The following is a 27,507-nucleotide window of genomic DNA, read 5'->3' on the forward strand; positions in this document are numbered from 1 at the left end:
GTGACTTATGCCTCCTAGAATGGTCTATGAGTACATAAAAAAACATTGTTAAAACACTTAAGAGACAAAATATTTTATAGCTGAACCAATAGTTGCACTGTTAAATTAATGTTTAGTTTATACAAAAATGACTAACCAATTTGCTCTTAAATAAAGAAATAATAAAGAAAATCTAGTGAGGTTTTAATTTGTTGTAGTGTTAAAAATATTAATGTGGAAATACTACTGTTTCAGGAAAGAATTAAAATGGCTCAATTTATCCTGAAATGTATAATCACAAGCCACTTTGAATTTATTTGTCTTCAAGTGTCAAAAGGAAGCCCCAAGGAAGGAAAGAAATTTAATTCATTAATTATGAAAGCAACAGGAGTAAGAGCCGTGATTTCTCTGAAAAATTCAAGGGGGTGGGGGAATCAATGTTAAAACCTCAAAAAGAAAGATGCAAAGCAAATGATTAGAGCTCCAGAAAGGAAACAAAAGGGAAGGCTGGAAGAATGGAATGATTTAGTTTGAAGAAGAGAAGACTGAGGAAGGATTTGACAGTATTATTGTTGCAGCCATGACCATCCAGACTGCACAAGAGAAATGGGATGCTTGTCAATATTCATTATCGAACCAACTGGATAACTGGGAGAGATGTTAGACAAGTTTCCAGGCACAAAAAGGTCCTTCCCACAGATCTGGGAAATCAGCAGGTACTGCTTAAGCTACGTGTGAGGAAAAACAATTACCTTGGTTTAACCCTATTATGTAAATGAAAGCGGTCACTTAAAAGGGAAATGGGTAGTAAACTGGTTAGCAAAGAACAGTCCTCAGAAGTAGTTACAGCTGAAATAGATTAAATAATTATGTCAAATTACAACACCATTTAAACAAGGAAATGGCCCTTATTACCTACAGAGCAGCTTAGCAGAGCGAGCAGGTAAACTGAAATGAACCGTAAGTGCCATTGTTTGTGTTAAAAACTCCCTGGTTTTCAGTGTCCAGTAAAGTCATGGGTTTTCATTCCCAGAAGGTGGGGTGCAGTTTTTGCTAGAGAGCCAGGGCTGTGAGATCAGAGATGGAGAGGCCGGTCGGTGAAAGGTGCTCTCACACCGGCAGTATTTTCCAGGATCAGGATCATGGCAATAAATGTGTAGGATCCATGGACCTGGATGGTTTTCTTGCCTGTTGCACTGATTGTGGGCCCAGTTTTGCATTTATAAAGTCTTTAAATAGAAAAAAAAAAAGCACTTTTATGAAGAAGAACCTGGCAATCGATTTTTCTGTGTCCACAGAGGACAGGAGTAGTAGTCACAGATTTAAACTGGAACAAGGTAGATTTAAGTTAGATACCAGGGAGAATTTACCAAGTCTTCAGGCAGTTAACCAGTGGAACAGATTACCTAGGGAGGCTGCAGCATGTTCCTCTTCGGAAGTGGTCAACTGAAAGTTAGACACGTTTGTCTGGGATAGATTAGACGGGCAATCCTGTAGGACTTGGAAGGTATCTTCAGAGGTTGCCTAATCCAAGCCCATTTTTCCATGATTCTTTGAATTATCAGCCTTTTTAGACTCAAGGCACCCCCTCCATAACTTCTATAAATCAACCAGCAGTGCATTACAAAAACTAACTCATTTATTACAGTGCTTACCTTTTTGCAGAGGGGCCAGGCAGGGACAAGCCTGAGCTTGCATTTATCTGTTTATTTCCTCACAACCTCATGGCACCCTTGAAAAGATCTTGTAGCATCCCAGGGTGCCAACAACACCCGGGTTGAGAATTACCGCTTTAAAGTTTCAAATAAATGAGCTGCATCCAAATTTGTTATAGTGAAAAATGAATTCATTTTCAAAGGCAGATTTTAGAAGTAACGGTTTCGGTATTCATTCAGCAGCCTGATTCTAAGTTTCAAACTGCACATCTTGCATCCTTTATTTAGTGAAAATGACAGCAAGTAATTAATGATAACAGAAAACCAAATCAGTTCAAGTTTCCTTGCATGAAAGAACTTCAAAGTAACATGAAAAGTTGTTAGACTTGGCAGTTTCCAGGGACAAAATTATATTGAGATTTTAATAGCTCTCTGTTGATTCCATGAAAATGCAGAATAGTATTAATACTATGATGCTTGAATCTGCAAAACCAGAAAGATCTGGCCAGAACCTGTGCAACTGAAGTGACTATATTTTAAAAATCTTACCCATGACAACTTCTAAGCAAAAAAAAAAAAAAAATTAAATGGCTTGGGAGTCTATGGCCTAATTTCAAATGATTAGGGTTCTTAGGAGCTCAAGTCTCACTGAATTCTAAGCAACTTTTGCAAATGACACTAAGTGCTCTTGGAAATTTCCCCCAAGCCTATAATTTATACCCTCAGTTTCCACTGATAAGTCGCCATTAGAGAACACAACTGAACAGTCTCAGCCAAATGTCCTTTGTCTGGTTTTGCAAGGACATGGGATTGATTGCGTCATACCTCACACCCTCACCCCCGTCCAACTACCACACTCAAGTACGGAAGGTGGGGATTTCTCCAAGCTGGGAAAGAAGAGCATGCTGCGACCCTCAGAGAACCTGGAAGCCAGAAGAGAGGTACAAGTTGCACAGGTGCAGATCACTTGATTTATGTGATTGTAGGACACAAGACATGGGTTTGAAATCCTGCAGACATAGAAACCACAGATGGGGCTGTCCTTCGGCAAACTGGTACTCTTCCAAGCAGAGCTCCAACAGCAACTCCTGGCAGCTGCTCATCTACCTTGAGGTTTTACATGGTGTCCCTTCTCTTAAAGTCCTAGTCCACCAGCATATGAATGGAGCTTTTAGGAGCATTAATGTTACTTTAAAGAAAGTCAGGACAGGAACGAGACAAGACAGAAGGGAAGCTCTATTAGGACAGAGGAAGCAGCAGGGAAGATCTGTGCTATTTATTACTCAGGTTCATACTTGGAACAGGTATTTTTCTGATTGCTGAAAAATTAACAGCAGTGAGCAGGACTTCCCCTCCTCTCTCTCTCTGACCATCTCCTTCTGCTACTGCTCTTACCACCATGGTCCATGTCTTTGCTAGGAAGTGAAATGCATTTTAACCTTAAAGCTTTTTGGAACTGAAGCTAGTGCAGCATGTATCGGTTGCTAGGAAATAACTTGCATAACCTCACTTCTCCATCATCTATAAGGGGTACCTTCTGGTTTCCACGTAGAGTCTAAAGGCCTTAAATTTGACCATAAATCCCTAATGACACGAAACTTGTTTGCTTTGAACCACCATTTCTTACAGAAATGCAATGTCAAAACAGCTGCAGTCGTGGTGAGGCACCTCCACTGGAACCATATTCAATCTGAGCACATGCCAAAGGAGCTGAATGCCCCAGCTAAGTCCCCCTCACCCATTTATTCCGAACCAGCCAAACATACCGGCATCAATGTCTCATCGCAAAGCACACCTCCTTCCTCAGCTTGTATGCACTGGGGAGTCAGTGCTAGAAATGGTCATGCTAAGAATTAGAAGTTGCAGGACCAGGTTTGATAGCTGCAGGGAAGCCCTGGGTTTACTTCCATTTGTGCTGTTACACTTGCATTTTTAATCTGGAGTAAACATGCCTAGAGCTCTGAAGATCTGCCCTTGGATTTAAGCAATACATACTGCAAGGCTCTGCATGAACTAAAAAACTGAACACACCCCAAAGTGCTTTCCCCATTAACGTCATCCCCAAACACCTAGGGAATTAAGTAAAGAAAATCATTGCACCTCTCTCCATCAAGCACTTATCTTCCACATTTGTACCCCATGGATGACCAACATACATTTGCTTCCTCCCTTTCATTCACACATTATAGCAAATGTACAGCTTTAACTCTTGCAATGTCAGTCTTCCAGGATTTGATGTCTGAGGTATGCTCACTGTTAAGCAAACTACACAGAATACAGGGAAAAAAACATTTTAAACAGGAAAAGAAACATAAATCAATCTGAGGGGAAAAATGAGATGTAATCCGTATACACAGAATTTGCAAAGGGATGGTCCCTGCAGTCAGCGCTCTCAAGAATAAGGCATTTCAGAGATCGGAAGATTGTATGTTATAAGTAAATGTAGACTGTTAAAGGTTAAAGTTAAAAATCTACAGTTTTGTACCAATATCCATGTATCCCAGATTTCATAGACACTCGGGCTGGAAGGGACCCCAGAGGATCATTGAGTACAGCCCCCTGCCCCAGGGGCGGGAAGATCTCTAATAAAGTTATAGTAGTCTTTTCTACAGAACAATTATAGTTCAGCACCTAGCCCAGGAATCCCCACTGTGAATCTTAAAGCAGGTCAAGAGGAGGCAGGTGAAGGGAGGGTGGCAGATAAGCAAGACATAAGGGTACTCGGGCGAGGGGGGTGGGGTGTAAGAGACTGCAGCTGTTCAAAGCAGGCTGATGAACCAGCACAGGTGAGGGAGCGTTCATGTTTCAGTGCTTCTTTCTGTGTTTGTGCTGAAGGTGGCTTATTTTGTCCAAAAAAACAGTGCTCTCTATTGATTCCCTTTGGTGTGAATACTAGTATTATCCACCACCACCACCACTTATAACCTCAGATTAGAGCTAGCTCCTGTCTAAAACATAGTCTAGAAGTCCCTGGGCCTGACCCTGAAGGTGCTTAACTCTTCGACTGCGTTTTACAGACAGATAGCTAAGAAAGTACATCTGAAAAAAGAACCAGCCTTTGAAAGTGGCTGACTCAAACCACAGGGTTGTTCCAACTTTCCTGAAAACTCAGGGGTTTGGCCACAAGATTAAGAAGTGTAGCTTTTGATGCCGGCTGATGAACATTTAACCCACGCACAAAGGCATTAAATCCCTAATTTATGACCAAATGTCAGTATATAACTAGGGAGTCACTACTGACTCCACAACCCTGCACGGAGTCTGGAAATGGAGTAGTACCAAGTTTTATTTAGGCACATTACTGTTTATTCCACTGTGAGACCACTAATCCTAGCATTATCTTTGTCATTCTTCGTCGCTTGCCTTTTATGTATAACCTCTGCAGTAGCTGGAGCAAAGATTTAGAAAACTGGCATTTGCCCTAAAAGTGCTAATCAAATTCTGATAGCCTTAAAAAAATTCTGTTTAATACACAGTGAAAAGCCCTGCGCCCCTGATACTCAGTAGATCTTTTTATGCCTTCTAAGGCTGTGAGAACAACCCTTTGCTTGCTTTGCTGCAAAACAGGAAGGCATAAAACACAAAATTCCAAAACATAAGATTACAAAACACAAGCATGTACAATGCACTATACAAATATACTGCTAATGTACTCCTAGAAATATTTACTGCCAGTTCAGGGTTCTCTCAACAGAAACTTACACAAGCACTTCCTTTCAACAACACAGGCTACAAATCTAGACTAAGTTAAAGTTATTTAAACAATTACATAAACACCAACAATGTAGACCTGCTGCTCAATATCAAATGCTTTAGATGGTTAACTACAGATTTCCTTTAAAAAATAATTTGGACCATATCAAATTAATTTGTAGTACATGGAAAATGGGATTTGAATACTAGTTTAATACTAATCTTAATTCATGTGAATTAATATTAATTTATCTGACATTGTTTTCACTTGCTCCTATATACATGTCCTTATACTTAGGGCACATATACCTAGGAATCCCCACATAGCTTGAACATTCATTTAACACATATTCAAAGATCTGCTTTGCAGTAAGATATAGTTTCTGTATTACCTTACTACTAACTCAAGACAACTTGCACCTCAGCTGCCCTCTGAACAGCCTGAAACACTTCAACTCACTTGTAAGGTAGACAAGCATTAGTGTTAATTTTCCAATTAGGAAACAGGCAGAGTTTTGAGGACTTACCCACTAGAATACAGAAAATCTGTACAAAAGCCCAGGGAAAAGTTAAGTCTCCCAGCCCCAAGCGTGACAAATTTGCCATTCCTCCAGTCCTATGATCCAATTAGAAATCTAACTATTTTAACCACAAAAAAAAAAGCTTGTTATAAAAATGAACACAAATTCCCTCATGCAGGAACTGCATTTTGAAAGAGAGCACAGAGTATGTTTTTGAAAACTCTCCCTTAAATTTAAAAGGCCAAATTGATCCAGCTTTCTTTAGATCAAAATGTTAATGTTTGAATAAGATTAGGTCTGCCAAGCCTCCTTTAAAATGCAACTATGCATAGTATTTTTGATACTATGTTTTAAGTGTCTTTTAGAAAAATCAGTTATGCCACCCTCTGGTGACTATGTGAACTACCTTACTAAACAAAGCATCTCTTATTTCATAAAACCCTATTTTAATGAGGTCAAACTCTACCAAGGGTTTAAAACAGGACCTAGTGGAAGTGGCAAGACATTTTTCCTTTAGATCTGATCAAGATTTATAGACATTAAAGTAGTTTACTCTTCTCCTATAGCATGGAGGTACTTCAGTTGCTTATCTAACCTTGCCCATAATAGGTGAAGCCTGCACCATTGAATTTTAACATGGGTTAGCAGTGCCAATGTTTTTGCTTGTTTTAGAGACGATATGGAACTGACATTTGGGTGACATTTTTTAGCCATCTGGCTGTTGATTTTAATAGGCTTTAATTATAATTATACCATTTTTCCTGAGATTTTAGTAAAGAGGTACGGGGCAACTACACTAACATAGCGCAAGGAAATAAGTAGCAGAATACAGTGCAAAGAACTAATTCGGATCTCAGAGGTTTTTTTAAAGGGTAATGCACTGGGAATCAACTTGAGTTTTCTGCAAAGCTGTGCAACTGATTCACTCCTGTTTTATACAAACTACTTAATTTCCAAGGGTTTTTCTCCCTTGGCTAAATGGGGATAATGCTTATCTTTGTAGAGTCATTTACAATTTGAAGATGAAAAGTGCAGTGTAAAAGTGCTAAGTACTTTTAACACCTCTCTACACTGGGAGATCTAGGACTGAGGATTAACTCTAGTAGATTATGCCCAAGCACCCAGCCCAAGCATCATTAATGCTAATCTAGAAACATGAATACACTGGAGTACAGATAAAACTGCGAACACCTTTGCCTGTTTTGTATCTGAAGCTAAGCAAGCTGAAGCGGGGTTATTTATCATATGGGTCAGATTAAACTGCAACACCGTGCCTGGAATTTTCTGGTTGTTTTCGCAGTTTCTGCAGAAGCTAAACTTGCAGTTTTTTGCCTTGTAGTTTCCTACAAATCTTTCCAATAAAAGCAGCATGGCATCTTCAGCCAAACAAACAAGCAAGCAAGCAAAAAGAATATTTGATCTGACCTCATTTTCTACAATTAACTTCGAAATGAGTCCAAAAATTTGTCAACACTAATAATGTTTCGTTACTGCACAGTTCACCATAAACCTCCGACAATTCTTGGTTTTTAGGTAAAAGTCAGAGCCTAAACATTTTCCTCTCAGTTGGCTTCCCCCCACATCTCATTCCGGCCTCATGTAAGATGGCTGTTTCTATCAACACAGATTTTCGTGTTCATCTTTGTTCAACTTGATCTAAATTGAATAAGATCAAATTTGTTTAATAAACAAGCATGTGACCAAGCTCAGCTACTAATACAATAGTGGCAGGCTTAACAACGTGACACTCATATTTTAAGAGGCATGAGTAAGTAAAGTTCTTAAATGGATTTCAGGGCTGTTGGTTGCAGCCATGTTGGTCAAAGGACACAGGCAGACAAGATTCATTGTGTAAATGTAATATCTTTTATTTGACCAACTAAATAATTGGGAAAAAATGTTCTTTACAAGCTTACGAGCAATTGGAAAAAATGTTCTCTCTCCAATCTCTCAGTTCTAATCCTCAAAGGGAATTTACAAAACACCTTTCATAGACAAGCCTACGAACTTCACTTCATAAATCTACTGGATATCAAAACTCATGAACTAAATACAGACATTGGGATTTATGGCACATTATAACCTGCCTGCCATCTGATAACCCCAGGCAACCTCTCTACATTTTACCAGCAACAGTCTATCACCAGGTCTACATTTCCGCCTTTCCCCGGCACCTACGTGTCTCAGACTATCATCTTTTATCCCCTCTGACTTTTCCTGCTGCACACTTGCATTTTCACAGACCTGCATTATGCATATTGGCTTAAGCTTCTACCCCACCCAGGAGAGCATACAAACACCAGTAAACTCCCACTATGGCTGAAAAAGGGCGTTTGTGCCCAAAGGCTTATGAAGAACAATTTTTTCAACTATTTTGTTGGTCTAATACAAGATCTATCACATTTACCCAAAGAACCTTGTCTACGTGGATTTCAAACATCCCAATAAGCAGGGGTGTCAAACACATGGCCTGCAGAGCATCTCCATCCAGCCCACCGGAGGACACTGGAAATTCAACCCTTTTTCCTTGGCTCTTCCCTGTCAGACCCTGGACCCTCAGTGCTGTGACAGCCACTAAGGCAGCCTTCATGCCTCAAGTTGGATCCAGACTGCAAGGAACCCCACAGTCCAGATTCTACCCAGGGCCCCCCTTACTTTGGCACCCCTGTCAGTAAACATGCATATATTTCCATTAATTATAGTATTAAAATATTGGTAGTATGAGTTTTTGGAATGACCTGATGTCTTCCCAAAAAATTGGAAGACAAGGCCTAGTTAAGCAGACAAGTTCTTTTGATAAATCTGGTATCTTTTATTAGACCAACTCAAATAGCTGGAAAAATTCTTCTCAGCAAGCTTTTGGGCACAAACACCCTTCATCAGGTTAAGGAAGTGTCTAATGCAGAGGTGGATAAAATGCGGCCCGCAGGCCAGATCTGGCCCACGGGGCCCCTAAAAAAAATTTAAAAATAAATATTTATCTGCCCCTGGCTGCCTGTCTTGTGGCCCTCGATGGCTCATCAAACCTCAGTAAGCGGCCCTCTGCCCAAAATAATTGCCTGCCCTGGTCTAACGCATTCTTATACTTGAAACACATTCGTACATGTTGAAAAAAAATAACATCTTGGCTCCTATAGCTATTGAAACAATTACTTTGCACATAGACCAGAAAAAGTTCACAACATGCATTGGAAAACAAGGGCACCAAGCTGCAATTGGAAGAGACCTTACTTTAGGCATAACAGCTTCAGAAACAATGGTGCAATGATAGATTTTTATTTAACTGTAATATGCTGAACGGTAAAAAGAACTATAACAATATAATGTTACTACTGCATTATTAAACTGAGAGGAAAATAGTGCTTGCTATAAGGATGCACAGGTTCTTTTCTTTCAAAAGAAAAAGAAAGAAGATAATTTAGGGCAAGCATAATATAATCGCTCCAAATCAAGGAAGAAACACTGCTGCATACTGCATAAGCTGCAATCTGCAAAAATGCTGTCCTATGGGCCTGGCCAAGGAAATGTTGCAGTGATCAGCCTTGTGACACCGAGTGATTGCTGCTGCTCCAAGACGGCCGAGTTGTGCAAGCAGAAGTATATATTTTCAAACATTCAAAAGTATTTGATAGCTGCATTTTTTTTAACAGTTTAGCAAAGCACCTAACTCCTCATTAGGGACTGTTGAGCTAAAGATCAGTTGTCAAGGTCTAGCCAACGTTTTGGCTCAGCAAAAAGAAATTTAAACTCTCATTCAGTCCGCTCTTACATAATTCAAGTCTGAAACCACTTGATAGCGGAAGCCACAGGGATGTCCCAAGCGATCTTGCCATGGCATTTATAGGAAGCAGAGAAAGGTAGCAAGATACTTCTAGGTTTTCTGCCCAATAACGTTTGTGATGGTGTCCAGGTACTCAATTCCAAGGGATTCAGACAAAGCAATCACACTTGGCTGAAAAGGCCATAGATAAGTACGCTTCGAACATTTTAATGCTGGAACCGCTGCCTTTTCAATGCCAACATGTTTGTTACTGTCTGTGGAATGAAGCCGAGACTACCACCTCTCCAAGGAGATAGGAATATTTGCCTAACGGTCTTCAGAAGCACCACCCTCTTCTATGGCTCCTAACCATTTACATGTAGATTTAACACACCATTATAGTTAACACACACCAATGGCAGGCAAAGAATCATTAGCTCAAAACCTCACAGCATCACATATAGAAAAGCCTTCCGAATTTGCTTCATGGTCTTCGTCAACACAATACAACAGAGAAGGGATCTCTCACTTCCAATGCGCTTTCCCCACCAAGCACATTTCCACCAGAAATTACATTAACTAGTCAAGATAAGCTTTATGAAATCAGACTGCTAAATATGATCTCAGGAATGTAACTGCAAGAGGAGTGAAACAAAGGAAACTACATCCCTGTGGTTAATAGCTAGGAATTGGCAGGTACCTACAAACAGTAATATAACATACACTCATTCTTAGCTCCCCCCCCGACACACACACACACACACAACCTCACACCAGCATTTCTATAATCAGAAAGTTTGTGATTCACGACAACAGGGAATAAAAAGGATGTAGCAAGTAAAGGCAAAGTGCAGAGAGGAAAGGTGCTTGCATTCCTACCTCAGCTGATCATCAACACCTTGCTGGAGGGAAAACAATTGCTGGCAAAAAGCACTGCATCTTTTACACAATAAATTATATTGTATCCCGGAATGAACTAAATCCCTATTGTTATCCTGGAAGGAACTTCTGGCATTTATGAACAGTGACAGTAACTGATTCAAGGAGAAAACTCTAATTTGTTGTGAGGAAAAACCTCCTCTTCAAAGCCTAGTATACAAGTGGGCTAAAACAACTTGTTAAAATAATTAATCCTAGAGATCACAAGTAATTAATAGGTTGCCCTGGGACCACAGCTAGCAAATCAGATACTTCAAAGCAAACAGTTTATCTGCAAAAATCAGAATTTAACTACTTTACTTGGCAATTCTCTGACAAAAGATAACATCAACAACACAAAGCCATAAGGAAACTACATTTCTGATGGTCCTTCAGGCTATAATGATGTTATCATGTGATGAAGAAATATAACTGAAAGGGCTCAGATGCTCATTTGGACATAAGTACACACTAATGTATTTGCAATTTTCATTCAGAATTCAGACTCTCCAATTTTGCTGTGCTGAAGTTCTTTTAACAATCAGCTGTGAAGTGGCTCAGCGTCCTCAATGTTATCTTAATGTAAGTGGTCTCATAACCTGGGAGTTTTTATACAACTGTAGGACAAAGCCTCTACCGTCCCTAGATCTCACCAGCATGAATACAATTATTCCTACAGTGTGCAGAGTAGATAGATGCATTGCCTAACTTCACATTAAAATGACAGACTCATAGACAACGAGGGCTGGAAGGGAGCTCAGGAGGTCACACTTCGTCCAACCCCCTGCTCAAAGCAGCATGAGTCCCAACTACATCATCCCAGCCAAGGCTTTGTCTACCTGGGTCTTCAAACCTCCAAGGACAGAGATGACACCACCTGTATGGGTCACCTCTTCCAGTGCTTCACCACCCTCCTAGGGAGAAAGTTTTTCCTAATATCCAACCTCAACTGTCCTTGCTGCAAATTGAGCCCACTGCTCCTCGTTCTGCCACACGGAAAACAGTCCAGCTCCATCCTCTTCGAACCCCGCTTCAGGTAGTTGAAGGCTTTTTATTACATCCCCGTGGTAATTACCATGCTCCAACAGACCCCAGCACCTCGTATATCAGCATCCCTGCACTTAAAAATGGTGGCGGGGGTGTTTTAACTAAACTCGTCGAATGAGTTAAACGATGAGCTTTAATTAAAGAACCCCCACTGCCGTTTCTAAGCGTGGGAATGCTGATGCAGGAAATGCTCTGGGTGCTTTAATTAGTGCAGTTCTCAGATGCACTCTAATTAAAGCGCCCCCTCCGCCTACCCCGCACTCCTGGAGCACGTATATAAATGCCCTTAGTCTAGAAATCTTCTCTGACTGCCCCCCCCTGCATGACTGTGAGTTGCTGCTAGAGGCCTGGTGAGCAGAAGCAGACCAGGAGCTACAGCTGCGAGCTGCAATTCGAAGGCTGCTGAGCCAAGACAGGCTTCTATCCCTGCTCCATTGGCAAAGGTAGGAAAGACTCTGGGATACTGGAGGACTCAACCGAGGCAGCACATCTGCAGGAGATGGCCACACCTTAATGGAACGGGAACTGGGTGATGTGGATCAGATATAATCATGCCCTAAAGTGCCGCAACTTTGAGCTGCATCACAAATGCTTAAAACCACTTTATGGTGCTAATATGTGGACAATCCAGGGATTAAGAGCTCCAGGAGTTGCCCAAAATTACCATGCAACAAGGACCTCACACAGATCCCCTGCTAATACCATCTCAGTATCCTTGACTGTCAGCTATGGTCCAATTACTCAGCCTGCCAGAGGGCCCTGATGCAGAACAATAAGGAAGTAGAACAGGAACCCACTGGTGTCCCAAGCTACAGAACCACTTCTTTACCCCCTTAAATCTGGACATGATGCAAGCTTAGAAAGGACACACACTGTGGCAGAAGTTCAAGCCACGTTTCCAAGGGCAGTGCAGCATCACTCGCATCATCAGTTCACAGCACTGGGTGTTGCAATCAAAACCAATTTACTGGTTTCTGAATACAACTACATCTCACTCTGAAAACCAATTTATGAGATTGGTGCTCACTAAGGTAGGAAAGAAATGATAACACCCTATTACTGAGGTTGATCCCCATGAAATAGTATCCCCGTTGTCCCCGCAGATTCCTCCTGGTCATTTTAGTTGCTTTGGCTTCTTATGTTCAACATTCGATATTCCTGCATATATTCAGAGACAACCTGTCCTGCATTTTCAGCACTGATTTTTATATGATGGATTCTGTGCAGTCATCCTCTAGTCTAAGACATGCCCTATTCCACATCCACATCCTAGCAAACTACAATATGAATCACAGACATCTGGGAAGTGTTCTACAAACAATGGATTCAATAGAAGGATATTTATAGAACAATGCAAGCATAAAGAAAGAAAAAGACCCACACTTTAATGTATTCCACATGATACAAGTATCTTTCTAATAAAGGAACAACTTCTGTGGAAAGCTTTTGTGCTAGCTTTTAAAGGAAGTCCATAATAAACTTTAATTTGCACCATATGGAAAATTATTAGGTTATTGTATTCTAGCCAGGGAAGGAAGAAAGAAAATGAATCCGATCCATTCAGAGACAGTTTTCCCCACCCTCTTCACAAATGGGTCAATATCAATATTTATTCCACCCTCAACTCCATCTCAGGTCATAAATCATGGTTCAAAAGTTACTTCAAAAAGCTTATTTCTAGGTCTAAAAAACTGAGAACACATTTTGTTTATCAACAAAGAGCAACCCCATAAACAGAATACAGGGAGAATTTAAGAAAAGCATGCCGCTTTTACTTTCGCAAAAATACAACTGCTTTTATTTCAGTAGTTCTTTAGCTCATCAACTGTTTGCTAACTCAGACTAAGCTGTACACTACAAGGATTTCTTGCTGTGGGGGCAAGGAGGGGATAAAATACGACTTGGCAACGATCACTAATGAAGCTGGCTATAGTAAATTACAGAACATTTGTTAATGACTGCAGGCTATGCAGCAGATACAGGAACAAACTAAAACAGATTTTGGCCTACATAAATCAAATACAGATTTTTAACTGGAATATTAATTGGTTTTAATTAATTGGTAAATACATGGTATTTTTGTTGTAAATACCAACAAGCGTTATTTGCATGCACATAAACACAGTGTCATGCTTACTGGCTTAGCTGCACTGCTGTCCATCTCACCAAGTATACCCAATACGCTATGCCTCTGGCCTTTACTCTCCTAAAATTACACCCTAGGAGAACACTAAGGGCCAGGTCCTGGATTCCAGCCTTCCTGGATGCTAGCTGAGTTTGTAGCCCACAAGAGCATCCCTTTGCATGGCTGAAACTAGGCAAGTACAGTAACTCCAATGATTTCAAAGCATTGTGTATTCTTACCCAAAAAGAGTCCAAAGCAGGAAGCACCAGGGTAAAAACCCCGACATGCTTGTTCCTTACCTAAGCTTAATCCTCTCTATACACAGCTGGACCCTCATGAGCTAATTCGCCATGTGAGCTGGAAGGAGCAGCCTGTCCTGTTTATGACAAGTCCGTCAGTCTCTGAGAATGTCAACTCAGCCTCCCTCCCTCTCAACCGAGCTACCCCTCTTAGGGTCTCTGGACCTTTCAGTCACCTTTCACTGCAGACCAGCTTTGCAAAGAGTATCCTGTTCTACCCTGAACAGTGCCAGCCACCGGACTCTTAACTCTGACTTACCTGCCACTGATTTACCTTTCTACTCAATTCTTTAATAGGCCCTTTTTACATTAGTCTTACCACTAGGCATACAACTAGACAGCAGAAGATTGAAAGGACAGTTGCATACAATACTGAGATGGGACACTATAGACATTTCCCACTATGTCATGGAGTAAATATACCAACCATAACAAGCAACGCAAATTCAAGCGGGTGAGACAAGACGGTCACAGTAGGAGAACAAAAGAGAAAATAAAAAGAACAAGCTGAGTTTGATTGCATTACAATACAAGCACCATGTCAACAGAGTTGGAGCAATTGGCAAGTTCAGCTGCACAGCCATATTTGTTTCAGCAGAAATTGCTCTGACAATTTGAGCCCTACACTATGGAAAGAGCCAGCAGGATCTCTGCAATTGTCAACACTATTGTTTGAAAGACGAGGACGTGCACTAGCCTTCACTGACAAAGCACTGATACTGGGCAACAGACTTTTCCCCTGAGGGGAAAGAGGCTAACACACGCAGCAAAATCACCGTCCAAACTCCTGATGCATTTTTTTAGTTTAATTTTAGTCATAAAATATTTAAGAGAATTTTGATAACCAGCAAGGACGAGTAACACAAATTTCACATGCTGAGGTGTACAGTGCTCTCTGGGGAACCAGTGTGTGATCTCTATCCAGACTGCATTCAGACTGCTGGCTGACCTCAACAGACTTCAGCTAGACAGGGAGTTCAGGTGCAATGAAATCTGGAATTACATCTGAACCAAACTGAAACAAAATTAGCTTTTGAGTACTAAGAGGGTATTTTCTATTTAGAGCTCTCTACCTTCCTTTGAGCCAAAATAATTCAGGTACAGAGTATATGGTATGTATATAAACTTGGCTATCAAAGCAGCACTGTTTTCTGTTTCGTCATACAACCAAAATCCATTAGGATGGAAACAGCATTAGTGTGACTAGCCAACCTCAAAAAGTCTCCTGCGGATTCACCACTAATTCTTTGGGAATCTAGAAAAAAGGAAAGAAAATGTCATCATACTCTTGCACAAATAATGCACGGAACATTTATACCTAAATGAAGAAAATTTTCCACAAACACAGCTGATAACACACTGAACTGTAAGCACTGCAAGTAAATGAAGCAGAACTATATGAAAGATAATGAGATCCTAAATGCTGTCAGCATCTGGGATCATCATAATGAATTTTGTTTTTAGAAAAAGCAGAAACAAAGAGAGAAACAGATTAATAAAACCTAAATTTGGAGTTAGGCAATTGGCAGATTTAAAGATCTCCCTAGTGCAGACCTGGACTTCCTATAGCAATTCTCAAGTCCAAGCCTTAGGATGAAGAAACAGGTCACTTACCAAAACCTGTTTGGTTAGTTCTGGTTAATGCTGGGAAATGATAAAGTAACTGTGACGCCCTGAATAAATAATTCACACCCTCATACAAATCCCTACAGGGCAGGGGTCAGCAATGTTTTCTGGTGGTGGGCTTGGCTGAGTCCAAGTTAGGCCAGGGCTAGGACCCAGCTGCTGCTACCACCTCTCCCTGCCATTGACCGCAGCACAGCACAGGCAAAGCCCTCTTTCTGCTCAGGCCCCTGCTCTGCAACCTGAATCTGGCCCATGGGATGTGGGTTGCCAACCCCTGATACAGGGTATGAAGCAGCCAGTTTTCTTCCCTCCTTCCCCAAAAGACAGTCAATCAGGTTTTTTTCAGTTTATGTTCCTAACTTAACTTTCTTATTTAACCAATGCCATTGCAAGGTTGATATGAGAAACACTAAGTTTCTCCTCTTTAACAAAAAGCAGTTGTCCTACAAAAGTTAAAAGGGACACATCAAGACAATAAGAAAAGAACTATGCAACACTGACTAGGAAGAAAGGAAGGAAAATGAGCCATCATTGCTATTCTGCAAATGAGGATGTTAGCAAGCAAACTGAATGCCGCAGAAGAAAGTGGTTGGTATTGAGGAGGTAAAGCTTGATTTACTAGAACCTGAAAATTAGGTAGCTCATAACATAATTATCTATGAACAGTTTTCTCACCTTCTTTTTTTAGTCAAATCATCATAGGAATGGCTAAGTAGCTGTTTCTTTTTTAAATGCAAAAGCTGCTGATAAATACAATTAACAGCTGATGTGATTACCAGAAGTCAGTGTATGAATTTCACTCAGGCGCAAGGAGATTTGTGCCTGCGCCCAGGGAAGTAAGGGAAGCAAAAGAGTTGAAGCAGCAGAATAGAAACTACCTCTGTTCACTCCAAAATGCAAATGTTCCAAGTCAAGATCAAGTATATTAGTGAAAAACTCCACTGGAGTGGAAAAGCAGAATATCAATGACCCTGCAAGACAGAAATTTATGCTATTGCCAAAATGTGCTGCAATCACTTAACTTTGTTCCATGAGCTGTCTTAATACCAAAGCTTTCTATGGATACTAGAATACCAAGAAATCAATCAGAGCGTAGGTCATGGAAGCAGGAGAAGGGGCAAAAGTAACTGGATAATAAAGATGCAAGTTTATTTATTGCAACCATCACTTTCAGAGTAAAAGAAAATGAATTTAAATCAATGCCTGAAGCTTGCATGTCTGATCTATTCTTCCAGATAAATCTGAATCTTACCATATATGGTGAAGGAAAGCTAAGGAGAAATACTGGTAATAATTTGGGTTGTGGTTGAACATGTGACCTGAACGAATGACAGCTACAAGCATCCACAAAGGAAACTACACTCTAATGTTGTCAGGTACACTATACACATAAATTGCACCCAAGTAGCTTAAAATGCCATCCAGCAACACAAAGAAGAGGTGACAAAATCATTATTATTTATCATTTGCCCAGGCACAGGTCAAACAAGAACTACAAACTTCCCTATTAAAATGAAACTGAATAGAGGGTTCAACACACTAAGTTGTGTGGATGACTTAGCGACACTAAGCCCCCTAAAGCAAATGGTGGGAAATTCTGCTGCAATCATTAGCTTCATAGAAAATTTAATTTAGACAACTAACATCTTCGCTTCTTAATGACAGTTACTGAAACACAAAGGATTATGTCCCCCCCCATACTTCATCCAGGTACAATGAAGACTGAAAAATCTAGTGCTTCTCTCTTACACAAGATACTCTACAGAAAGGTACAACACTGAAGTAAATGAAACGATCAGGAAAGAGAGATAAAACAACAAGGCTGAGCATAAATTAACAGCAATGAACTGGAACTGCAATGGAGAATAAACAAGGTACATGTTAGAAAAAGTCAGACTGGTTCCAAAGTGTTCAGCCTCAATAAATGGGAGGAACAACTGAAAAGAAGCTGCTAGAATATTATCTAGAGTTTCTCCCCTTCTAGTACTGCAAAGATGAACATAGCTCTACTCCATCTATAGATTTGCAGTTTTCCAGGAAGGGTGTGGGGCAACAAACCTAAGAAATTAAAAGCAAAACAAGACAGAAGAATTCACAACATTTGTATTTTAAGACTATATGAATTCCTCTCTGGCCAGGTCAGTGACAATCAAGCAATAATTATGAATGGACTGATAGCAACTTCCTACCAGGTGAGCAGCTATAAAGACACTAGTGTGTAGGCATCCAAAAGGCAGATGTAAAACTAGTAGGTTAAATGATACAAATTAAGGAACTTGACTGACTTTTAGTTTTTTCACTCACAGAATTGCAAGCTTTTTATTTCAGGAAAGTCACGTGCACTGTGTTTGAGGAACAAAGCAGCTCACAAAATGAATCAATATTACAGCTTGTGCTTTATTTTATAAAATGTGTATTGGTTTTAAGTACTTCAGTTTTCCAGGAAGGAAAAAAAAGTGAGTTTTCAGGTTGAGAAAGTGACAACCGTCCCCGAAACAAGCACTGAGAAAACTGCATGAGTTCAGCTACTTGCATAAAACATACCTGTCGTGAAGCACTGCTGACATCTCCCCTCTGAGCACAGAATGATCCATGCCTTCAAGGTTAGTAACTCCCCTGTTGACCAAAGGAGATAAATTGTAACATACAATTTAAGAAGAGCAGTTACCCTAATGCCTGTTTGTCCTGATGGAACTAATTAAAACTGCAGTCACACAGCTGAAGACTCATGAAGCCCATCTATTGTACTGTTATGAAAAATGAGGCTTTTGTTTTAAGTAAAGCACAGAGACACAAAATGAGCAGGATTCGCTGAATGATTTGTTGAAGCACAACATTGAGGACTATAGCTTAGTTTGGTCTTACAAAGCTCGCGCTCTCTCCTCCTCGCACACTATCTATGTGGTCAAAATCTTATTTCAGAAACGAGGCAAAACAAAATGTTAATGGAAAAATTCCTCAGCTCCAAAGCATGTATAAAATAGTATTCCAAGAACTAGCAATGTCTCAAGTAAAAGCCAAAATCTAAACAGAAATATAATAACAAGCCACCAAATCAGCCAGCCAGTTGGAGGGGGGTGGGGGGGTCATTATTGGCATCTACCTCTTACTCTGAAAGCCATACTCATTTTTAAGTCTCCATGAATAGATGAAATAGCTCCCTGGTTGGCAGGGAAGAGATGCTGAAAAAAAAAGAGGAATCTACACACTGCTGATGCTGTCCCTGGCAGAGGTGGGCTCCCCTCACAGCAGCTGCCGCATGCACAGAGGGAGCCCCACAGCCACTCCTGCCCACCCTGTGGCACCATGCAGATTCTTCCTTCCAGCCAACAGGAGAGATGGGGCCACAGAGGGGGAAGCTAGGGGAAGAAAGGGAGATGGACGGGGGACAAGAAGGGGAGTCAGGCAGGAAAGAAGGAACCTGCATGCCCCTGATGCTGTCCCCAGCCAAGCTGGGCTCCCAGCACAGCTGCTTCCTGTAGCAGGAGGCAGGAGAGGCTCTGGGGCTCCCCCCATGCCTGCATCAGCAGGGGACAGCAGCAGCATGGCATAGGTCCCTCCTTCCAGCTCCTGCTCCCAGTCAGTGGGAGATATAAGGGACAGGGGAAAGTGGGAATGGGAGCCCAGATCAGCTGAAGACAGCAATGGGGTGGGGGGGCTGGGGCGGGAAGGGGCACAGTTACTGGCAGGACGGGGGCACAAGGGATGAGAGTCAAGCCGCCTGGTCCCCATGCTGCTTGCCAGCTCCCCACCCCACTATCCCCACTGCCTGGCCCTCCCGCCTCCACACTGTTGCTTTACCATTGCAGTGCAAGGGCGGAATAATTTAAGATGACCCTCCAATAATTAGATATTAGACATGGAAAATTATAGCAAATTTATAATTTTCCATGTCTAGAATCTAACTGGCAGGGGGAGGTGTTCATCTTAAATTTAATGTGGTCTTGGATTCAGGTAAATAGAGTGAGATGCAGGAATGAAAGCAGTTCTTTCATGTGTTCCAGAGTTTGGGTGAATGTCCAGATATCTGAAGATTACTGACTTTCCACACAAGCCAGGCTGGGATCAGGACTTTGCTATACCCCATTTCTTACATGGCAGTCATTAGTGCTTCCCTCTGCAACACTGGGAGAGGCTGAAGCTGACACTAAAGTGCCACCACGCACCTTCAGTTTCTCACATGCTACCTCTTATGTGCAGAAGCAGCTCACTTTAAAAATGCACATGTTCGCATAGATCCCATTCAAAACTTACCCTAAGCATCACCTTGGCTACAGTGCCTTAAAGCCACGTGAAAATACCAGACAGCTGGTATACTGCTGCTTACAGCTGTTGTCCCGCTAGTTTCTTGGGCTGCCCATCTCCACCTGTTGCCTCTTGCTTTAAGCTTTGATTGCAAACCCTTTCAAAGACGGGAATCTCCTTTTTAGGTCTGTGGTGTCAATGACAGCATGATGCTCGACTTTCAGCTGCGTCTCCAGACAACTGTAATACCAAACCAGGCCTCTTTGTAGCCTGAAGCATGCACAACTGCACTCACGCTTGACATCCACACAAATGGTCAGAAATTTTGCAAATAAAAAACCCTTTGATTCTGGACAGCAAAGATGTAAGATTCATGCTTGCCACGAACAAGCACATGTTTTAAGTTGTAATATAGCACTTAACATGCAACGAAGAGGCATGAGAAGCAAATCATGCAGCAACAGGTACACCCTTTACAATTACTACACCAAGTTACACCTTCAATTACAGCTAAGTAGAGAGAATTTCACCCCACATACTAACCTGCATTCAGACTGAGAATTCAACATATATAGTTAATTCACACTTCTGCTTTTAAACATGATGCTAACAGAAATTAGCTGAGAACAAGTGATATTTCAGGAAGTAAAATTAACAGAACCGAGTCCACTGAACCGTATTACATTCTACAGACCCTATTTAATATGTAATTTCAAGCAGCTGCACATAAGCCACTACATTGCAAAGCTGTTTTGACTGGGAAAGCATGCAAATTTCTGTCTCCTGCCCACAACCTGAAGAATGGCACTTTGTCTCAGAAAGCCTGTCAAACTTCTCCACCAGCTATACAGTTGGTCTAATAAAAGATGTCACAAAAAATCCCCTTGCCTTTCATATAATTCTTGGACCATCACAACTACAAACAAGACTCTAACGCTACTACATCGTATAAAAGCAATTTAAATATGCAAGTTGTGACAAACAGCACAGTGGTCAATTAACACAAAGGACAGGAGTTGGCAAAAAAATAAAGTTAATGACTGATTATTACTGACCTGCTGCCTGGCCCTCATTTCTTACTATGTGCCTTGAAATCATCCAGTAAAGTACCGTGTAGGTTCCATGGTCCAAAACATTTATCACATGGTAGCTATATAACAGTCTTGCATTTAACAAAATAAGACATGGTATATAGGAGCAAAATGAATCTTCAGAGTTGTTTTATAGGCAAAAGAAAAAATCGTATCCACTTTCTGCAGCAACAGAACCCTGTAAGCTCAACATTACTCTCGACAAATCCAGCTGCTGTGTAGCATTTGCATTTGGTCTGGCACAATACACTCCAGTACTGCCGAGTTAAAATTGGATTATTTTATTGTCTAAGTAGGCCTCTCTCCCCTAAAGGATCTTGGCTTTCAGTTCAATCTATGCCTGAGGGTTCAGACTTCATGATTTGAACTTTACACAGCAAGTCTGACAGGAAAAACTACCAGACAAACTAAGTTCCTGCTCTGCTTCTCTGGATAAAGGCAGGGTATCATTTTAAAGGAAGGTTTTAAACCTCTATTTCAGAAAAGAGAACAGCCTGCTTGTTAACACAAAGCAAACCATAGTACAGTAGTTTGAGCTGCATAAAAACATCCCATTTAATATAGTTTCAAACCATGCTATTTTGCTGAAACACATCCACAAGCTCCAGCACACAGCACCAATGGAAAATCCTCAGATACCATCTTTGGGCAAACAAACAAGTTACAGCCAGGGGATAGGGCTTTAGCATGTCAGCTGCTTCATTTGCAAGCCAGCTCTTCCACATTAAGTGAAAACTAAGTTGCAGTAACTTATTCCCCTTCACTAAGAACTATTACACAAGGCTCCCCAGAAACATTAGGACAGTATACCTGGCCTTTCCTTCCAAGAGTTTAATGTCTGATTTATACTTACCAATATCCCATTAGTCAGACTACCTATCCTATTTTTTGCCCTCCACTTATCCATCACTCCTGCATTGGCCAGAAAAAATAGGGTTTTCTTCTGCCTTTTCATCCTTGACACTGAGTTTGCAGCATGGCATCATACCCTTCTACAAGGGTGAGGGAAGAAAACTGGAGCTCGCCTGCTGCTACAAGCTGTTGCACATGCCAGGCTTTGTAAGGAGAATGTCTGGACTCTTACTTCTTGGACTGTGTAGTAGAAATCTCTACTGTATACCGAGCTTTTCAGCTGAGATGCATGCATCTGCATAGTTATAATTTAACTACATGAGTTAAACTGAGGAATAAATTTTCATGTCTTTATTTGCAAAATAAAGTTTACTGCATGTACAGAAAAGAGCGGAAATCTTAAGATTTTCTACAGATTTTGTGGGCCCTATGGCCAAATTTCATCAAAATTTAACCAGAAACATACTACAGAATGAAAGATGCACACATTCTCAATACTTTGAGCAAAGTAAGTCAGGTATGTTTACTCATTAACTTAAGTAAGTTGATGTAATTTCAGGTACACTGAGCAAAGACCACATTGCAATGGATCCCACACACAAAGGCATGGGATCTTTCCATTTAGACAACTCTGCTGGACTAAGTCAGCAAAAACGGCACAGGGGCAAAGACAAAAATACCCATTACACCCATCAGAACAGGACTAATGGGAATTGGATGTCACTGTCCCACGCTGGCAAGGAGAAGTAAATCCTGGTAACAAGCCAGTTGCTGACTATCAGCTATTCCATTAAGAGCATACAGTTACTAAGATTAGGAAAGGACAGTATAGCATATTATTCCATTCAGAAGGGAACTGAATGGCTTAAATTCCGTTAGTCCTTTCGTATTCAACTTGCTGCATACGCTCTTAATCTGATTACTGTAGTTGCAGCTGAAGTATCTACAGCTATTGTACAAACCAGTCTCTGTAACACACGAGCAGACGTTAAAGACAACAATGAATCCCTTTTCCAAGTGTTTAGCTCAATAAGCAAACCAAAATTATAAAAGAACTGATACATGGCTTAGCGCGCTTTTTAACGTCAGATGTTTTATTAGCACAATTTTAGGCTAAGTGCCATTAAGTTCACTCTCACAACCTGGTTTTCTAAAATCTGAATTTAGAAACTAAATTGTACTACTTCGTGAGCAGTAAAACAGCCACAGATAATTATTTTTAAACACACATTTTTAAAAATCCTTTCCAACCCAAACAATTATGCATTGCAATAGTATTTTTAAACCCAATTTTGTTTTTTATTTTGAAGCTCGCTGACTGAATGTTTTTGGTTTGTAAAACTTTTTTTGCAGTTTAGATGTCTCAGAAAATGTTTTCTAAATAAAAAAAATAGTAGTAATACTCACATGTAGATACCAGTTTCCTTCCTAGATCCAAGTACTTTTAAGCATTATCATTATTTAACAGATAGCAATACCATTGCAGAGGTTAAATCCAAGGTTACAGAACAAGCAGAACTGGGAACAGGTCCCAGGTTCTCTGACCCCCACCAGCATTGAGATCAGCCTTACAGCTGCCCCATATATATTTCATCCCTGTGCACCTTGACAGAGGTTCCATAAAAATTGGTGATGAAAGCCAAAAAGATATTACCTCTTACTGCAGCTATTAATGCTGCCCAAGACTGAAGAGCCTCTCTGTATGCAAAGCCAAAGCGATTCCAATGGCTGGTGTCAGTGTCTATAAGCCTTATCCGCTATACATCTCATCTTAAAAATCAGAGCACAACCTGACCCAACCATATGGTGTTAACAATGGAAAGCTGACTGTGCTGTTGCTGAAAGGCCTTAATAATGGCCATTACCATCTGTGTGCATCAAATGCAATCACCAAAAGACAACTGATCTGAACGGAGATATCTCAAGACTATTCTCAATGTGTCTATTATGAAAACCGACATAATTAAATGCAGTCAACCTGTGAGCTGCAATGAAAAAGAGCAGCTACAGATCAATAAATTTATCCTGGATCTTTTAAATACAGCAGTTACAGAAACCTAGAGTCTCCTGAAGGTTATGGAACACTTCAATCCAACCCAATCACAGTATATTCAAATTTCAGTGTTCAGGCTCACATTCCTGACATGTTAGATAAAAATTTAACTATGCTCCAATTTGAATAAGCTTACCAGACTTCATAAACTCATATAAACATATTATATTGAAAGTGCACTCATTTCACCACCTGCTTTTCCAAGCCCTAAACATGAATCCTCCTTTTGCTGTGGGAGCAATAGCTGGTACATACCCACAGACTTGTAAAGAGCTGTCCTGACCAGAGACTACCGGACACAGCTCTACTTTCTCCTCCTCTCCGGCTCCTAGGAAGCAGAGTCAGGGGCATGTCTAAAGAGCTTCAGATCTTTGAAGAACAGAAGCTGGAGGTTAAGTTTTGAAAGCAGCCTTCCCACACCCCAGGGAAACAGAAGCTGGTGAGTCAGGACAAAACAAGCCAGAATATTTGCTTTTAGCCAAATTGAGTTTTCAGCATGACCTCTGGGTGTCAGCAGTCTAATATTAGACATTCCTGCAGACCAATTTTGGGAGCTTGACACAGATGGCTCTTCCTGAGCAGCAGTCATCCGCTGACCGGTTACGCTAGTTTAAAAGGATGCATGGATAACAATATTGCCCAAATTCACAACTTGAAAAGAAGCCAGAAGGACAGTCCCTGAAACAGTCCTTTGCACAAAGATAGGTAGCCTTCTCCCTTTAAACAAGGACTTCAGGTGTACAGGAGTAAACCACCTAAGCCATTGCTGGACACATTTCTGCAGTTTCCTGCAGAGGGAGCTACACAGGAACAGATGCTGATTGCCAGCAATTCTTCTGCATCCAGAGCTTTGACAGCCGCACCCAAAAGCTGCATGGAAACCAGAAGCAACTCTAGAAAAAGATGTAGGAGAATGCTGCACAACTGGTGGAAAAGGAAGCCTGCTTTGGTTGATCCTCTGCTGAAAAGGAAAGTGGGAGGGGTGATGGAGATTCTCTGCTAGGAAGCGCTGAATCCCCACACGCCTTGCTCTGCCAGGCAAAATTTCAGGGTGCAAGAGCACTGTCTCCCAAAATGGAGGTACCAAAAGGAACAGACATACTTTAGCTGTGCTTCAACTTGGAGACCACCCATTCATTGCATCTCTTCCTTGCAGCCTATACTGATGACTTTGCTAACTGGGACACAGAGTCTAGTCTTCTTATGTATTTCCACTGCTAGACATAAAATCGAGGTTCAGTCACCGTATTTGTCCCCTACTCTTTCCACTGTCTGCCAGCTGTGGCAATTCTTCACGGACCCTGACCCAGGGACAATGGGCCAAGTGCACAATGCAAATCAAACCTCCCCAACCTGATGGTCAAGCCAGTTGCAGCAGTAGAAGCAGAGTTTCCCTCTGCTTCAGAAAGAACCCGGTGGCTAGCCAGGGCACTGAAACAAAAACAGTCCTCAGACAACCTTCCTGGACTGGCAAACAGAGCCTAGGAGGAGCTAAAAGAAAGCAGGCTGCAAGCCAATGCTGTCTTGATCCAGATTTGTTCCTTTCTTGACTGAAAGGAAAAAGGGAGTGAGGCTTATTGTTTGCAATGGCCAGATTTGAATTCCGGAATTAAGAAATCAAGTGTTAATCTAATTTAACACTGGGAATGGTTTTTGTTTTTTTAAATAAATTGGTTTCTGAAGCAGAACCACGCATAGTATTCATGAAAGTGTGCATAAAGCTCCAGAAGAGGGAAAGGCACAAAACACAATGCTTAAATCAGTCCTCTTTCTTTCCCCTGGATACAAGGAACAAAAAGAGTCCAAGTCAGACTGAGAACGCATATTGCACAAAACAGACCCAAGCTAAATGAGAAGTACTTACAAGTCTAAAGTAATTATAACAAGCTAACGGGAGATATGAAGGCAAATAAAATTCCCAGTGCAGCTTTAAGGTTCCTCTGGCAACAATTAGTCAGCACACAGTCAGAACAAAAGGAAAAGACTGGAAGTGGCTCTGAATGCCCGATGTCAAGAAGAGGTATTCAAGACTTCCCCACCAGGCAATACTTCCTTGAACATGCCCAGAATAAGGGCACCTTGCTTGGTGGTTAGAGACACAAGAACTCACATTCCAAGCGGAACTACACAGAAGCAACCTTTACGATGCACTGTGCTTACAGGCTAAAAAAAGCAAAAACAGTATTGCTGTTCAGGGACTGTTCTACAAAGACCTACAGTAATGTTGCAAATGGTAGAGTTTTCAATTGTTACACTAGGATTTAACAAAATTATTAATGACCTGTGCCAGGAAACACTGGCATTTTACTGGCTCAAAGGAAAGAGCTACCTGATGAATCAATATTCCAGCATGGTACAGGGAAACCAGTACAGGGATGGAGTTATTGTATTAAACAGGGTCTTGACTCAAAGCCCCAAACACTTGCTAGCACTGAGTGATGTGGCCGTTCTCTCAAAAGTAATAGTTAGGAATGCGACCAAAATTCTGGATCTAAATTTAAACACACAATTCATTTTACCACAGATGTTCTGCACTTCCTGCTCTGAACGGCAGCATTCTGGAGGGGAGGCAGGGCGCAAAGTCAGAAATTTAATATGAACATTTCTACAGAATTTTACTCTGACAGATTTTTATCGAACAAGTCAGAGGCCTGTAACCAGAACTGGATGGGGTTCACACATAAATTAACAAGACCCTAAGTGCAGAGGAAGAAAGCGTTTCTCAAGACACTGAATTCATTGATGCAGCATTGCCACTGAGCCTTGGTGGAAGGACTTGGTTATACAAGCATGTAATTAGTTCTGCTCAGCCTCATCCATGGAACCAGCTCTGTGGGTTAGTTAGCGCTAGTAACTATAGAATAAACAGGGTTAGACTGTTAAAACTATCCACCAAGGCTGTCTGACTTCCTACAGAAGGGTTACAGTTATCACTAGCTTGTTTAGTCCAAATCTGTTTTTCAGTTTCAGTTCAGCTGTTCAACATTCAAAACAAGCTCTGCCTTAAATTACATATTTTTAATTACAGAACATATCCCAAATTCACATCCTTCCTGAACTGAATGAGAATTTGAAGCAGTTGCCACAAGTGGGAAGAACAGCTATTGTAAACCAAAATAAAAAGAATAAATTTAACTTTTGTTTCTGTGACACACAGGAGCGTTTTGTTTTTACACACACTTTAGTACTCACAAAGTGTCTCTCCACATCATCTCTGAAAAGCAGAATTCTCTCCTCTGCTGTTCATGCACCTGCAGTGAAACAAAAAAGAATTGGAGCAGAAAGTCACAGACAGTCCAGAAATAGTGCTCAGTCTCCCAGATCCCACAAGGCAAGAAGTATGTCCTAATCATTCATACTCAATCTGACTTTTCCATCTTCCATCAACTTGCCACAGTGAAACTTTAGAAATAATGTGCAAAGGAAGTGGAAAGTGGTTTCTGTATAGCAAGTAACAGCTAGACAACTGCTTTCACTGCTGTGGATAGGGATTAATTATGAAAATTAATCAAGTGATCAAGCAGACCATATGCCCTAGATTTTTCACTATAAACTCATAGTTTAACCCCACTGCTCCTGACCCGGTTTATCCCAAGAACAGTTTACTAAAATGGAACTTGCGACTTAGGATAGCAATCCTTTA

At 41.0% G+C, this 27,507-nt stretch overlaps 1 protein-coding gene across 8 annotated transcripts in view; it reads right to left on the reverse strand.

The window, feature by feature from the left end:
- KLHL13 (kelch like family member 13) overlaps positions 1-27,507 on the reverse strand; it is a 107,585-nt gene that overhangs the window by 62,305 nt on the left and 17,773 nt on the right. For 2 of the 8 annotated variants that reach the window (XM_019536380.1, XM_019536381.1), the window contains exons 2-3: positions 27,057-27,115; positions 18,168-18,239 (exon numbers count right to left, since the gene is read on the reverse strand). The exons of 1 other annotated variant lie outside the window; for it this stretch is intronic. In XM_019536380.1, coding sequence (XP_019391925.1) covers positions 18,168-18,239; positions 27,057-27,076 — 92 coding nt within the window. In that variant the 5' untranslated portion in view covers positions 27,077-27,115. Of the gene's footprint in view, positions 1-15,209; positions 15,253-18,167; positions 18,240-20,923; positions 21,039-27,056; positions 27,116-27,507 lie in introns of those variants that run through there. 5 more of the 8 variants (XM_019536384.1, XM_019536385.1, XM_019536377.1 and 2 more) reach the window with 4 other exon arrangements.

This window comes from Crocodylus porosus, unplaced genomic scaffold (genome assembly GCF_001723895.1).
Source record: "Crocodylus porosus isolate Cpor-Errol unplaced genomic scaffold, CroPor_comp1, whole genome shotgun sequence".
Lineage (NCBI taxonomy): Eukaryota > Metazoa > Chordata > Crocodylia > Crocodylidae > Crocodylus > Crocodylus porosus.